This window comes from Anabas testudineus, chromosome 16 (assembly GCF_900324465.2).
Source record: "Anabas testudineus chromosome 16, fAnaTes1.2, whole genome shotgun sequence".
Lineage (NCBI taxonomy): Eukaryota > Metazoa > Chordata > Actinopteri > Anabantiformes > Anabantidae > Anabas > Anabas testudineus.
The window spans coordinates 13335600-13350695 of record NC_046625.1 but is presented as its reverse complement, the minus strand read 5'-3'; the positions used below and the strand labels follow the sequence as shown (position 1 = coordinate 13350695).

Below are 15096 nucleotides of genomic sequence, written 5' to 3'. Positions count from 1 at the left end.
GCACATGCCATAAGCCCTAGTAAACCCTGCTGCATATTTCAAGTCTTGTTTTATGTGAAGGCCACCGACAATCAAAATTTAAATAAGAAGAATAAAAAGAGAAATAAAAATAAATCAACGTCTTGTGTTAAATAAATGTTATTCTTAACTGAACTTTCCTTTTTACTGAGCCCCTTGTCTGCTGCTAAAATTCTTTTCCAACAGAGCTATCTTTAATACAGGTTTAAGGAACACGGCTGGTGAAGATAACACAGGAACAGATATTGCTCCAACACAGAAGATAAATTTCAATTTGCTGTTGGTTTCTGTGTCTCGGCAGGAGATATGAAATTCTTGTCTTGCAGGGCAAGAATTGATTGGAAAATAAAAATGAATGTGTGGTCTAGTATGTCTGTGATTTTTCTATTGTATGTTGGTTTCTGGGCTAAGGGTATTTTCAAATGGTGATACATCTCTCTAGAAGGAAGTGACACTTACATTTTAGAGGGAGATAAATGCAATCCTAGTCTTTCTTAAAATAGCTACCACCATATAAACATGACTGATTCTCTACGGGGGCTGTTTTAATGATATGCACAGAATTAATCCCAGTTTCTCCCTATCTATATTCTTTCCATTACCATGTTTGTACAGAAGAATAAAAGCGTGAACAAGTTTGTGCTGTCCCCACCCGTCTGTACGCTGATGATGACATCCTGAAGTGCTCTAGGTGGGGAAGAAGACTCCAGGCAATGGCAGGAAGCTGACATGGTCCTTCCATTGTCCTATTCCCTGTCATTTCCTGCCTGGATCCTCAGACTGACCCAGGGGAAGACAAGGTGAGGATGTGCAGAGACAGTCACAAGGAGAAAGCGAAGACAAATGGAGAATAGGCAGGAGGAGTAGAACAATAATACCGGAAGAGGCCAAATGCCATCCACAGTTTGCTACCTGGACACTTTGGCTTCCTGTGTTGAACCATACCAGTGTACGCATCCAGTTAAATTGCTAAGAGCTGATAACAAAGCCTCAGGATACACTGTCAAGTTCTCTATCTGTGTTTACCCACGTGGCAAAGCTGATTAGAGGCACGCAACATTATGAAGCCCCATTGTTTCCTTTTCTCTTTCCGGTTTCTCCTTCCCTGCACGTATAGCAAGTGCGTGTATGGTAAGTGGGAACGCAAGGATATCTGTTTATAAAGAGCGGCAGAAAGACAATGGCGTGCGTGCATGACACGTCTTCAGGATGAGAGAAAAAAACCAGCAGGCTATTGTTTAAGTCCTTGATCATTCATTACTGTCTGCTTGTGCATTCCTGCGTCTCTGCATGACCAAATGATTTGTGAAAGCGGACATCTAGAGGGTTTCCACAAGAAACATAACTGTTTGTTTAAAATGCTCAGGAGACTGTATTAGAAAAAACAAAACTGTTCTTGTAGATTGATCTTCACGTTCGATTTGTATCCACAAGTGAATCTAGACATTTCGGATACACTGCTCAATACAAGCAAGCAGCAAAAGCATTACACAGAGCTCACACAGGCAGGAAATCAAAGAAGGCCAAAATTAATCTATAGCTTTGCCATGACTATGTCTCCTAAATAATGCAAGACACTTCTGTTCAAGACTAGGCTGTGTTCAGAATGTGCTGTGTCTGCACTACTGGCTCGGTTGGCTCGGGTTCATGCCTCCAAACTTTCTACCACTTACCTACTTTATCCTCAATCTCTTTGTATCACAGAGGCATAAAGGGAATGAAATTGATAGAGGGAGCAAAATGGGAAAAGTGAAAAGGGGCAGTAGTGAGCATGAGTATGATTGTGTGTGCTGGTGTGACAGAGAGAGGGAGACAAGATTAACAAGATGGAGAAAAGGTTAACGATGCTCAGCGGTCTTCCTCAGTGTTTCCCCGCTGCTTGTCAGCTTAATCATCAACACACTTGTGACACATCTGAGTCTTATCCCTTCAACAAGACTCCCCTCCCTCTCTCCTACACCTCCCTTCCCATCTTAAACCGTCTCCCTCTCCCCATACCGACTCCCTCCGCAAGAATTCAAAGAGTGGCTGCTCATAAAATATGCACAGTTCCCTAAAACAAACACCGTGGGCCGTGCTACCTCTGCGCCCACAAACATATCTGTGTTGGATGAAGAAAATAGAAATCTCTGATAACAGGGAGGGGAAAGATGATGGGGTGAAGAGGAGAGGTCTCGGCTAGAGTTTACCATTTCAGTTCTCAGTGTGTACTTGCATGAGGTATGTGTGCGAGCAGGCTTTCAGCATTTGGTGAAAGTCTGCCTCCGGCCCATTAAGCAGACACGCTCTCATGTCCTCGTGTTCCGTAGTCACACACTCTGCAACCCGGCAAAGGGAGTTGTGAGAAGAAGCAAGGTGGAAAATTTCCACAGCGTTACACTACAGTGAGACATGAGTGGCGACACAACTTAAGAGGAAGGGAGAAAAACTTGTAATCTCAGCTCACAGCCTTTGAACTTGGCCCGATGAGACGCAAGCGACCCAAAGCAAAAGGTTCTAAAGACGAGCGCGCTGAAGATTACTCAGAATACTGATGCACTGTGGAATCCAATTCCTCTGGGAGCCCAGGGGACTTTGCGAGAAAGTAAATTATCAGTGTTGTACAAGCCTACATACATACAAATGTATAGGTCATACTCAGATTTCAAAGTGAAGCCATGTGCTGTGGCCAAATTTTGACACTACAAATACATGTATGGGTGTAACCAGTTTCTGTGAATGTGTAAGACTGGCACAATAAATTAGGTCTGGGGTCTCTGAGCTTCTAATTATGGGAGCTGTTACCATTTTCATTATTTGCGTGCGTGTAAGAGTCAGAAAGGACAGCAGAGGATTTGTGTAGATGTGTGAGTGGTGGTGGTGGTGGTGGTGGTGAGGGGGGTTAAGGTCTGGGGAAATATGCCACTGTTTGGCTACTGCCCCGTCTCATCCAGCTGTTGCTTGTCTGTCAGGGAGCAGAGGTCTACTGGTGTCCTATCCCTCCCCCCAAGCTTTGAATAATGACAAAACCATGTGGAACTGGGGCTAAAGGTAAAAATCTGCTCACTATAAATGTGATTCAGTCTGGACTCTACTTAGACTGTGTCTGGAGAGGCAAAAGAAATAAAAACAGAGGCTCTGTGTCGGCGTGAGGATGTTTCCCCTTACATTTACATTTCATTATTCTCTCTCAAAGTGTCGATACCATGCACTAGTTTATCAAGCGCTCTGAAAAATGCTGATACCGAGCAACTGTTGACAGATAAGTCAACAGTTGCTCTGTGTTAATTGCTAAAAGCTTCTTTTTTTTTTTTTTTTTGCATCAACACATTTGCAGCAGTTAATTATTAGAGTAAATTGTACCAGCTGCTCAGAGAGCCTGCTTGTTGATACTGATTATATTTATACTGAAAAATGGCAAAGATGGTCTCTGTCCCTTTGTCTCTGTTAAGTCTATTACAGGATACACTTTGATATGGAGTTACACATAGTGATGCATAGTTTACACATACAGAATAGATGAACTACATCAGTTTACATTAAAAGCAGTTAAAGCGCGTCATCTTTCCATCAAACACACTCTCTTTGTTCGACCTGCTGGGAACTTTAGGTTTGGGCATGTGTTCGATTTTTGTGGGGGCAGACAGGTGCGTTATGTCTCTGGCTGTCTCCAGAAAAACAAACACTCCCACCCCCTCACCCCCGCTCCCCCAACCCTTTCTTATTCACTCTCTCACAAACGCACCCCCCCCTTCAGAAAGCATACACCCTCCCTTTTTATCTGTTTACGCACCGTTAATAGTAACAACGACCGTGCTGGATGGAGCCTTCACGGCTACTGAGGACCCCCCCCCCCCCCGTGTCCACATCGGCTCATCAGACTGAACCCTCTCGCTTTACTTTCAATCTGTGCACCGCTGATTAACTTCGGGGGAATGAGATGCGGAACTCTGTAGCGCTGTCTTGCTCCACTGCGCTTTGGTTGTATATTTCCCCTCACCTGCCTAAACATCCAGGCACTAGAGAACGGCAGAATGATTTTTTAATGGGATGATAAGCGTACACACATGCACACATGTTACACTCCGGAGCATCGAGTCCCCCCTGGTGGAAAAATCTTACAAGTTAAACTTTCCGTCCGTGCGCCCTGAATCCGTAACCGCATCCACTGTACATCCACTGAAGACAGACCGACTCTCTCCCACATCCCAAATCTCAACCCGAACAGAAACAATCCCAGTTATCCAGAATTACGCAGTGCCACTATTCACAGATGCTCCGGGTCGGGTTGCAGACAGTGAAGCCTCCTATTGTAATCACTGTTTCAAAACTAATTAAACATTTACAAGCAATTAATAGCTTTGAATTGTAGCACTGCAGCAGATCAGCTGCGCCTCTCTGCCAGAGCCCTGGATCGCTTGACGCAGCGTGCCAGGATGGAGCTCGGTTCACCACCTCCATCAATTAGGACCTGTACGATAAAGCATAAAGAAATGATGTCTTACCTGTAACCATAAGGCAAAAGACGAGGTACAGTGCAGTCATTTTAGTTGCTCTGGCCGCTGACTGTGTTGGCTGGAAGGATTCACTTGTTCCGTCTATGCGACTGAGCTGGTTACTGTCCACCGCGGCACCGGAATATCACCGGACGGACAAGCGCACTGGGATTCGCCTATAATAGCATCCAGTGGGAAAAAAAAAATGCTTCTGGATGATCCGAACAGTTTCTAAACTGGCAGTTAACAAATCATCTCCACAGTCTCCAACTTTCCCCGCTGCAGCAGCTTCTTCACCAGTGTCCGTCCCCTGTCGCGCTGCTCCAGCTCTCACCGCTCACTGCGCTCTCTAACAGTCCAACAGAGAAGCAGCCGCTTCAGTCACTACGTTGGTCCACAGTCCACTTTGGAAGCTGCTTGAACATGCTGCGCGCTCCGATGCGATCTCCCCTCCTCGACAGTGCGCAGTGATAAACCCTGGTGAAGTTGCCCGTCGCTGCCTCCGCTTGACTCTCTCACTCTGCTCCCACTGTAACACACACACTCGTTCTCACACACTCTTCCCCCGCCGGTCTCCCCTGTTTACTTCTCACTCCCTCTAGCCAGTAGGAAATGCGCACTGACAGTCATCTGGTGGTAGGGTACACCAAATCTGGCAGGAGCTGAGTCGGAGGAGCTCCTCTACCTCTGATGCTTGCCAGGAGGGGGGCCACAGCGCCCCCCGCCCCCGGGGGCCCTCTATTGGCTGAGCAGGCGTCACGGGGAGGGTATTTAAAACACTTACTCCGAGTTAAATGACTGCTCCAACATTTATTTCGGGTGGGGTATAGCCCACATGGAGACTTGAATTAGATTACAGAATGAAAAAGATGCACAAGCAGCGTTGTCTATAGATGATGTTGACTACTGTTCTAATTCAGGGAGACATTTTTCAAAAAACTAATCACCTGTTACAGGACTATCAGGCCCACACAATAAAAGCATCATTCATGGTTAGTAGCCCAACACATAGCCTCATTTTCAGAGTCTTTCATACACATCTCTTAATTTCATAAGTGCGGCTTCCTGATTTAATCACAGTCCCACTTTCATACTTAAGATATGAGTTGGACAAACTTCATGCTGTTTATGCAGTATTGTGACTTATATGTAGTATTATGAATCATATACACTTTGCAGCATTACTTCTAATTAGATCTTTGAAACACAGCGATGGTCAGTAATGGGACAGTTTGTCATTAAAAGTAAATTTAATGTTTGAGAAGTAGAATCTGCTCTAATCCCTGTCCTACAGATCTAGATGCTATAGTGCAGAATCAACTTTAGACAGTTTACCAGATTGCGTTAATAACCTCTTAACACAAATAAACCACCATGCATTTGTATATGAACTTTCGTTTTCTTTTGCTATCTGAACAACTAATGTTACTTTAACCTCACTGTGTATTGTTATTCCAGTCATAACTGAAGTGCCTTAATTTATGCAGTGTACGTTCATATAGACTTTTTTTTTTTTTTTTTTTTGCAAATTATTTTCTTTGAAGTTGGCTCAAAACATGCTTTTCAGGTGCAGTGTGATCTAAAATGAGCCTATTGTTCATTGTCATACAGTGGGCGCTTAAACGAGCAGAAGAGAACAGAGTCATTATCATATTTCAACAAAAGCTAAGGCTTTTATAAAGAGATGAAAACAGTGCAGTCTATCACTTGCCTGTGGCTCTTTATACGCTTGTTCTTTGATGTTGTTTATTAGTTATTGAGGGATCTATTGATTAACCAAAATAATAGACCTGGCAGTCAGCTAGTTAATCAGTCCTTCACTTGTATACTGTAGCAAGCAGCTACATAATTTAATGTTAACACCCTCCCCTCCTCCCTTTACCACACCTAAACACACACACACACACACAGACTCTGTCAAGTCAACCAGGTGGTTAGCGCTTCATAAGAGTGTGAAAAATTAATCAAAGTGTGTGGATTTGGACACTGAGGATTTTAGCATGTGCGGATTCCAGAAAACATCATGCGCCCACACTCACACACTCACACACTCACAAAATCTTTTTTGACATTTCACATTGCATTTAATTAAAGGCTGTGAACCACACAATGATTAGGGTTCAGTCCTCATGAGGGTCCCCCCCAAACAGTAGTTTACAAACCCCGGGGCTGGCCTTCCTGTTTATTGCCTCCCCGTAATGCAAACATAAGGGTCCCCTGCCAGTAAACACATGTTGATGGAAGAAACAGCTTGCACAGCTGGGAAGCCAACCCAGGTTAGTGTGAGTGAGCACATGGGCATGTCTAAACTTGTGTGTGTGTGTGTGTGTGTGGAGAAGCATATTGATTGTTTGTTGCTTTGCATATGTGTGATCTAATTTGTGTGTAGAGGCTTCGGTGCGAGAGAGGATAACCAACACAAACCAAGCTTTTCGGTCTGTAAGTGTGTGTGTTTTTGCAGGCTATAGCGGGCACGTGACAAGCCATCAATAAGTGACTGAAGGCGGGGGGGGGGGGGGGGGGGGGGCTTGGGTGAGCAGTAAAACAGCAGGGTGCCTCTACCAGTTGTGCTGTGATAATAAAATCAACATCTATTGTGTAAAGTCTGTCACTGGGCATGGCGCTGTGATTGAAATGCATGATCTCCTACAGCTCCCACAGATGGACAGATAGAAGAGGGCAAAACAGACGACACATGCACTAAAATCATCTTGGGCCAATGGTATTAATTTTGCTGGCCTCTTTGGCATTAAATGGAGGGCGCCCATACTCCCCAAGCTTTTGAGTGTGTGAATAATTTATAAATAAAAAGGGTTTTTTCAGCTGTGGGTTTATTAATAATAAATATGGTTTGATATTTACTAAACTGTTCAGAGGGAGAAAGGGGTGACAGTTAAGACGTTGTTTGCATGGTAATTGTAAGAAGGTAATAAATAAGGCATGAAGTAGAGATTTATGGAAATATGATTCACAGGGAAATGAGAATAATTTAACAAAATATTATCCCAGTCCCTATTTGACCTGAGGTCAATTAAAAAAGAGATGTCAGTTGTGGTGAACGGCATGCTGGGCCTTAAAATTACAATCGCTTGCTTTCTCTTTTGTCTGACTGGAAACCGGATCTAACATTCAAGTGGAGGAAAATGTATTCATGCTGAGGCAAACCATGTGTTCAGTTGGAATGAATATTAAACTGAATAAAATCAACCTCATTACTTACCAGCAGAAAAGACGACATTTCTCTCTCAAAAGAAAACTGGGTGTAGAACGAGGTAGAAGCTGAGGAATGGGAGATTTGTTTGGTTTCAAAACAAAATCCGAAGCTGCGGGAAAACATCGTGCAGTTTTCAGTGAAAATACATGTTGAGCATTCATTATGAAACGTGTTGAATAAGCAGATTTTCGCTGCACTCAAAAAAGTGAAACTGCCTGTTTGTGCAAGTTCCTCATCCGTAATTTGTGGTTTTTACTCAAGTAAAATAGGTTTGTAAGATTTACATAATTGTTTTCAGTACATATGTCGTAAAATCGTCCTTAGTCATTTTTACTTAATTTATATATATTGAGTCAACTTCACTGAATCAAGTTCAAACAACACGTGTGGAAGTCTCGAACGGTCTCGCGACATTTACAATACCGGGAAAAGGAGATCGCGGTTTTTTTTTTTTTACAGATAAACCGGAGGAAGAACGAGCAGCACATGCGCTCCTAAGGTAAGATGAAATCCTATGTCATCAAATATAATATAGTATCCTGACTGTATATATCCATTTGCCATGTTTAATTACATTTCAGTCTACTTATCTTGATATACTATTTGATTAATCCATTTTGTTTTGTAAAAAAAAAAAGATGGCTAACGGTCATCGCGTGGCTAACGCATGTTACACAGGGCTACAGTTAGCTACAGTTAGCTACAGTTAGCCTGCAGTTGTCCCATGATTCACTTTAGACTGCAGATCATCGTGTTAAATTAAGATTGACAATTGTTTTTATACGTATTTGTGGTGTTTAACACTAGGACTACTGACTTTTCTGGTCATACCTAGGAGCCCGGCAGTGTGGTCAAATGACCAGCTCGCTGTAGCTGGCCCCCTGTGGACAGCTGCTTTTATGTAAAGACGGTCGTTAGCGGTTCATGTCGGGGTGGGGGCAGATGGGGGGAGGGTTGTCGCTGACACACTACAAGGGGAACGGAGGCCGGCTGAAGCTCTGCATTTAGCACTGCCATGTCTATCAGGTTATAGAACACGGAGACTGGCCAGCGCCGTGTTTCTTTGCGGGACTGTAGTCACGCACCATTTGGTCCATTACGTCCACGCCAGCTGTTGAATGAAAGTGGGCGGGGCTTCCATGCCCCGCGCCCCTCAATGAAACATTGTCATAACACTGCACTGAACTGTTGCACATTTCCCACTCCTGAATGGTGGATGCCCCCCCCCCATAGAAACAGCGATGTGAAATTATATAATTGCAATTATATGTCTAATGGAGGAAAGAATGTCCTCACTGTAACATTGTCATAACACTGCACTAGAGTTTTGCATGTCTGTCGACATCTGCATCCCCCACTCTAATCAGGGAGGGGGGATGCAGATCTCGGCAACTCTTTTTGCCAAATATTGCACCCCCTTCCCTTATTAACTGTAACAAACGTTATAGCCTAACCAAATGCTAACCAAATTTTTTCTTTTAGATTATTTTTAGCTGACAGTGAAAATTCACACACGCAAAAGTGTGACAAAGTACACCACAGATCTTTGTCCTATTAAAAATGTTATAGCAGATTAGTAGTGTTGTGGTTAATGAAGGTTTTCATTGTGGTTCGTTGAATGTATGAATGTTATCAATGTGTCAAACTTTGTCAAGTCAAGCTCAATCTAATAAAATATCTGCTAATAATAAGATTTGCAAACTTCGGTATGATTTGAGCGCATCACACTTTTGCGTAAATGAATTTTCACTTTCAGCCTAAAATAATCTAAAAGATGGACAAATGACAAATGGCATTTTGTGTGTTAGGCTACAATTAATAAGGGAGGGAGGTGCAATATTTGGCAACTCTGAGTTGCCGAGATCTGCATTTTTTTCCTCTGATTAGAGTCGAGGATGTAGATCTCCGGTCCCGCTCTGTGTCTCACTGTGTGGATGCGTTCGTTGGTTCTATGTATGTGTTATGTGACGAACGGATAAAGCACCAAAGACGACTTGTCATCCCGCTTTGGAGAAGGAAGAAGACGATGTGTGTGGATGTCTCCATAAGATGTCTTGGTGAGGCAGAGCTTCAGCGGGCCTCCGTTCCTCTTGTGGTGAGTCAGCGATACCCCCCCCCCCATCTGCCCCCACCCCGACGTGTGCCGGTAACGACCGTCTTTACATAATAAAAGCAGCTGTCCACAGGGGGCCAGGTTGTCATTTGACCACACTGCCGGGCTCCTAGGTATATTGTCATTTACCTGTCTGTCGTACTGCTAGTGTTAAAAACCAAAGTGAGATTATGTCGTGACGCTTCTTTAGCGTTTTCAATGAGAAAACAAAGAATATTATTACTTGGCCATTTACTACAGATACAGAGTATCCTTACATATGATTAAGGAGCACAAGGAAAAACTTTATAAACACGGTTTTTGCTGTTTTTAGACACAGTTTGCATGTTTTATTGTGAAGAAAGTTTATGGGTGGTATAGAGAACATTTTAGAGCTTTTGAGCTGACATGTTCTGCCATTGAAACTCACTTGATTAGGATTGATATGCTGGTTGATGACTACCCTTTGGCAGATTATTTTGTTGGTTCTACTCGAATGGTGACGCTGAAAAGATTTATTAACTTATAAGATGTGCTACAAACCTTTTTTTCCACTGTGTGACATGTTCATGTTTTACATGTTTAGAAAGATGTCTTCACCGGCAAAACTGCGAATTATACTGGGAGAAAGGAACTCGCAAAAATTGATTTTCCCAGATGGAATTCCTGCATCTATTTGCGAACTGAAAGAGCTTATAAAAAAACAATGTGGAATTGAAAGAAGCTTCAGACTTCAGTATGTCGATGCAGACTTTGGCAATGAGTTCACAAATTTGGACTCAATATCTGATGTTCTGGATAAAAGTACTCTAAGAGTAATCTTTACTCAAGAAACATCTCATCTCAACCAATCTCCACCACCTTCTTCTTCTGCAACTGCAACCTCTCTTGATGCCAGTGCATCTGGCAGCTCAGTGGACACAGATATCCTGTCCTCTCCTGAATCAACCTCTTCAAGATCTTGTTGGCCTCTTGTTTTTCACATTCCTCGGTTTTCATATGAAACTGAACTCCAGCTTGACAAAGCCAACAGTGCATTTAAAGAGACAGGAACCTTATTGAATCCAAATGTAAAACTGAAATCAGCAATCTTGGATGGTTTGATGGAAGCAGTTGTCCAGTTCAAAGTGTATCTGTCTGATGCTGAGGTCAGTGAGGTAGCAGAAGCTCTAGTAAAGGCACATCCTTGCTTAAAAGAGCCAGGTTCCATCAGCGGATTTGGTGGCTGGAAGACAAGTTTAAAATATAAACTTGGAAACTACAGATCAAAGCTCAGGCAAGTTGGATGTCCAGAAGTGACTGTGAATTCTCTGAAACACAAAGCTGATGACCGGCGCAGTCCTGCATATGGTATAAAGAAACCTAAAAAGGCCGAAGTGAACTACTGCCCGCCATATCCGACAGGTGAATCAGCTGAGTCTTTAGAGCAGATAAGAGTGAAACTCCTCTCTGAAGTGAAAATCAGAATTAATGAAGACAAAGTGGCCGAGATGATGGGCAAGACTTTTGCACTCAGACGTCTGGAGGTAGTCCACGATGCACCCATGGTAGCGGATTTCAAAGCAAGGTGGCCAGGCCTCCTCAGTGTGAGGGAAGTAAGTAAACCTAATTGTAACATTCTTCTTTTATTTATTTCTGTAAATACATGTCTGTCATGTTTTTTTGTTTTTTTTTTATGTTCAATTCAGGTGAATGCAGAATTCAAGAGGATAACCACAGTTCAGCTGCAATCCAAGTTCTTCCATCAACTTGATGCACTGTCTGAAAAACTGATGAAGGTGTTCGCCAGGAAAGGAGGAGTCCTCGGAAAAAGGATAAAGACAATAATGGTCCCAATGACTCAGGTATGTAAAAATTAAGCTTAGAATTTTAGAAGCTTGTCAAAAGATATCATAACCATAACTCTGTGCAAAGAGAAATTATGACTTCACAAGGAGAGATCACAACAGAAATGTCATGGTTGGCCTTGTAAACTCAAATTTCAACTTGAACTAAATCGAGTAATGTAGTTAACTAAAGTGAAATCCGTACTTTTTTTATTGAAAGAAAGGGGGTCTTTGTTATATGTAGATTACTAGAAAAGCATGTATTAATTCATATCAACAAAAAAATGAAAGTCCAGACTTAAATTTGGCAAGGAATATATTTTGAAGATCCAATATATAGATAGATGTGCAAATGCCTTTCTACAATTCATATGACTATTTCAGAAATATTGCGAGTGTAGGCCTTGAACACATTTATCCAGAATTGCTCCTTTAGCCATTTGTACAAAGTCTAAACTTTGTAAGCACATCTCAGCTGCTGAAGTTGGATACCTGTCTCAGATGGTCTGTGGATGAAAGGCAGCGTGTACCCATGACAGGTTGTCAGCAACATTATAGCCAACACAGGACAGGCTCATTTGACAAGCCTAATGAATAAAAGTTGAGACATTTAGATTCAATAATATAGTTTAGATTAGACCCACTCTCTTAAAGTTGCATGAAGCTTAGTTTTGTAAACAGCTTGTCTGCTGGTAAATTTAATCTTGATGTTTTTTGTGTGTGTATATAATTTCTAAATTTCATTCTTAGGTTGAAAGCATTGATATAAGGCGAGAATGCATCCTCAGAGCGTTGGCTGTATACCTCAATGAAGATCCAGAGAAGTTAATCAAAGATTACAGGGTATGTTGACCATCCACAAATAAAAGAACAATCATAATTATGTGAGAAGTTTAATGTAAATAAAAACTAATGGAGTCTATAAAATAAAAAAACCCAGTATATTAATAAATGAAGACAACATTTATATACACAGCATCTGTGTTGCTCTCCCGGTGTAGTTGTTATCCAAATGCACACCTAAGTTTATAGCTGATCTCTGATGGTCTGACCACCGCAGATACAAAGGCTTTTTACATTAAGCAACCTGTACCAGTCAGTGCTTTGGCCTATAAATAAATGACAAATTGCATATTTAAATAAATGTATTAAAATACAGTTATTTGTAATTGTTTTTTCAAATTCTATTTCTAAATGGAAAAGTGAAGCAATTCATACATTCGCCTATGATGACTTTTTGTTTCATGGAATTAAGAGCAATTCCTTTTTCCCTGTCTTATTTTCTTTTTCCTCTTGCATTTTCAATTCATTTTTAAAATTGTATTTCCTTAATGATTTACTATGTTTATTTTGTTCACCAAGAATCTAAACCGGCAAATGGTTTTGAATGAGGTAGTTGATTATGCAGTAGATCAGATAAATGCCAAATTTACCTGATTGGATTAAGTTGAACTTTATACTGGACTTGACAAGGAAAGACAATTGGGAATCACTGATGTTGTTGATACATTTCATCCAAACACAAAATTGCCATTGACTTTATATTTTGAGGAGACACATTTTTAGTCCAATTTTTTTTTCAATGGAATTTTGAGTGAAGGGTTAACGCTAGCATAGAAGAGTGATGTATAGTAAAAGAAACGCAAGAAGAACATCTGTATTATGTTTCTTACCCTTTCCCTTTTCTCTTACAGAGTGATGATCTGGGCATCGAACAGGAAATGGCAGAAACAGTGTTTGGGATATATCTGATTCGACACGAGGGTGCAGACCCTGATGACGACCCTGAGGATGTAGGAATAACTTTGGAGGGAGTCAAGGTACTGAGTGGTTTAAGAAACATCCCACTGGCCATCGTCATGTTTTTTGGACTCATTTATGCACTGAACATTGATTACCCTCCTGACTTGACATACACATTTGAAGCTTTGCAGAAAATTATAATGGCAATGGAAGGAAACAGGCTGTCCAAAAAAGTACAAACTCTCAAAACATTGCTGGCACGTTAAGCTTCAAAAAAAGGCAGCACACAATAGCAGTTGCACTATCCACTGTTCCACTGTTTTCTAACTAAAAGATTTTATGTTGCACTTTGAAGGTTGTAACCAACCCAGGACTTTGGAGAAGTAAATGTGTCTCAGGAATTACTGATTTGATTTTAGTTTTTTGTAAGGACTTTTCAAAATTATCTTTCACTTGATTGTGTATATTTAAGAAAAATGCCTATGCAGATACCTGAAATACTTAAGGATTGTTTGATAAAAGAGGCATCTTTTTATATCAGGTATTTTATTTTTATTTTATCTTTACTTATTTGATTTGGAAATGTACTCTAAAAGAGAGTTGACTTGCTGCAACTGCTATTAAATTTCTTCAGTGTTGTAAGAAATATTTTGAATTGTATTGTATTTGTATTATATTTGTAGATTTTGAAGCATTGTTGGAGTTTAAATCTTTTAACAGTCTTTCACTTTTGCAAAGGTTTGACTAAGCTGCATTGATGTACAATTTTGTGTTTAAACTAATAAATTATTCATTTTCAACATTAAGTAATTTAGTTGTTTGAATCATATGTCTTTAACTGGGTTTAACCAAATCTTTTTGGATTATTCAAACTTATTCTGTATGCTTTAGTCTGATTTTTTTTAGTTTCTTCTTTTGAACCTTTGACTAATGAGTTTAGATTGCACAATTATGCAATGTTAATTTTACTTTAGCAAATCTAGTTGGATTAACTTTAAGTATTCTTGTCACTAAAACTAATGTAAAAGAAGTTAAACAAACATTATAGAACTTGGTCAAAATGGAGTGAAGACATTTAGTTGAACAAACTTAAATCAATTTGGTTGTCCCAAAAAAAGTATATTAACTTGGAACAACAAAATTGCCCATTGTTGAAAGAAAGAAATTTTATTTCGTGGAAATCATTTCAAAGATTTTTTTAAGTTCATTGAACAACTCATTTTTTTGAGTGTGTTAAAACCAAACCAATCACTTTGAAATGTGGCTGTATTAATGAATATTACCATGCAGCTCTATGTGTGTCAGTGTGCGTCCATGTTGCAGTGTTTGGGTTCCCCTATGGGTCTAAGGTTTATGCTGCTGCCCATATGAGAAACATTACACCAGCTTTTACTGTAATTGTGATATTGAATGTTGAGCTGATCTGTGTCAACCATAACTCTTAATGCCGCTGCGAGCTCGTAACTCATGAGGGCGCACACCTTTGCTAGGCAGTGGTATCCGTCTGCTTGGCTCGTGAGCAATTCGAATCCTGTCTCCTCTCACCCATTCCAATAACATGACGTCAGTCTGCTGCGCTGGTTTGAAATTTGCAATTAAGCATTTTCTTTATGTGTGATTGACGAGCAGGAGGAGGGCCATTAAAGCTGAACGTGGACCTGGGGCTCACTCTGTAGTCTATAGGACTATTTCCAGGCTCATATCAAATCCATGTCCTCTGCCCTAATA

At 41.0% G+C, this 15096-nt stretch overlaps 2 protein-coding genes across 4 annotated transcripts in view; one reads left to right on the top strand and one right to left on the bottom strand.

The window, feature by feature from the left end:
• Positions 1 to 5152, bottom strand: part of kirrel3l (kirre like nephrin family adhesion molecule 3, like) — a 33771-nt gene extending 28619 nt beyond the window's left edge. For all 3 annotated transcript variants that reach the window (XM_026371705.1, XM_026371707.1, XM_026371706.1), the window contains exon 1: positions 4503 to 5152. In XM_026371705.1, coding sequence (XP_026227490.1) covers positions 4503 to 4542 — 40 coding nt within the window. In that variant the 5' untranslated portion in view covers positions 4543 to 5152. The remainder of the gene's footprint in view (positions 1 to 4502) is intronic.
• A 6123-nt stretch (positions 5153 to 11275) lies between these two features.
• LOC113170457 lies at positions 11276 to 14012 on the top strand. Its single transcript, XM_026372565.1, has 4 exons — positions 11276 to 11394; positions 11488 to 11643; positions 12376 to 12468; positions 13320 to 14012. The coding sequence occupies exons 1-4, from the start codon at positions 11290 to 11292 to the stop codon at positions 13632 to 13634; spliced, it is 669 nt and encodes a 222-aa protein (XP_026228350.1). The 5' UTR covers positions 11276 to 11289; the 3' UTR covers positions 13635 to 14012.
• Positions 14013 to 15096: the final 1084 nt, after the last annotated feature.

What these genes read in the sequence shown, in the direction of transcription:
- LOC113170457 (XM_026372565.1), top strand. Translation starts at nt 11,290, where the DNA reads ATGATGGGCAAGACTTTTGCACTCAGACGTCTGGAGGTAGTCCACGAT. An exon ending in TAATGGTCCCAATGACTCAG is followed by an intron (nt 11,644 to 12,375) that starts GTATGTAAAAAT and finishes TTTCATTCTTAG; the next exon opens with GTTGAAAGCATTGATATAAG. An exon ending in AGTTAATCAAAGATTACAGG is followed by an intron (nt 12,469 to 13,319) that starts GTATGTTGACCA and finishes TTTCTCTTACAG; the next exon opens with AGTGATGATCTGGGCATCGA.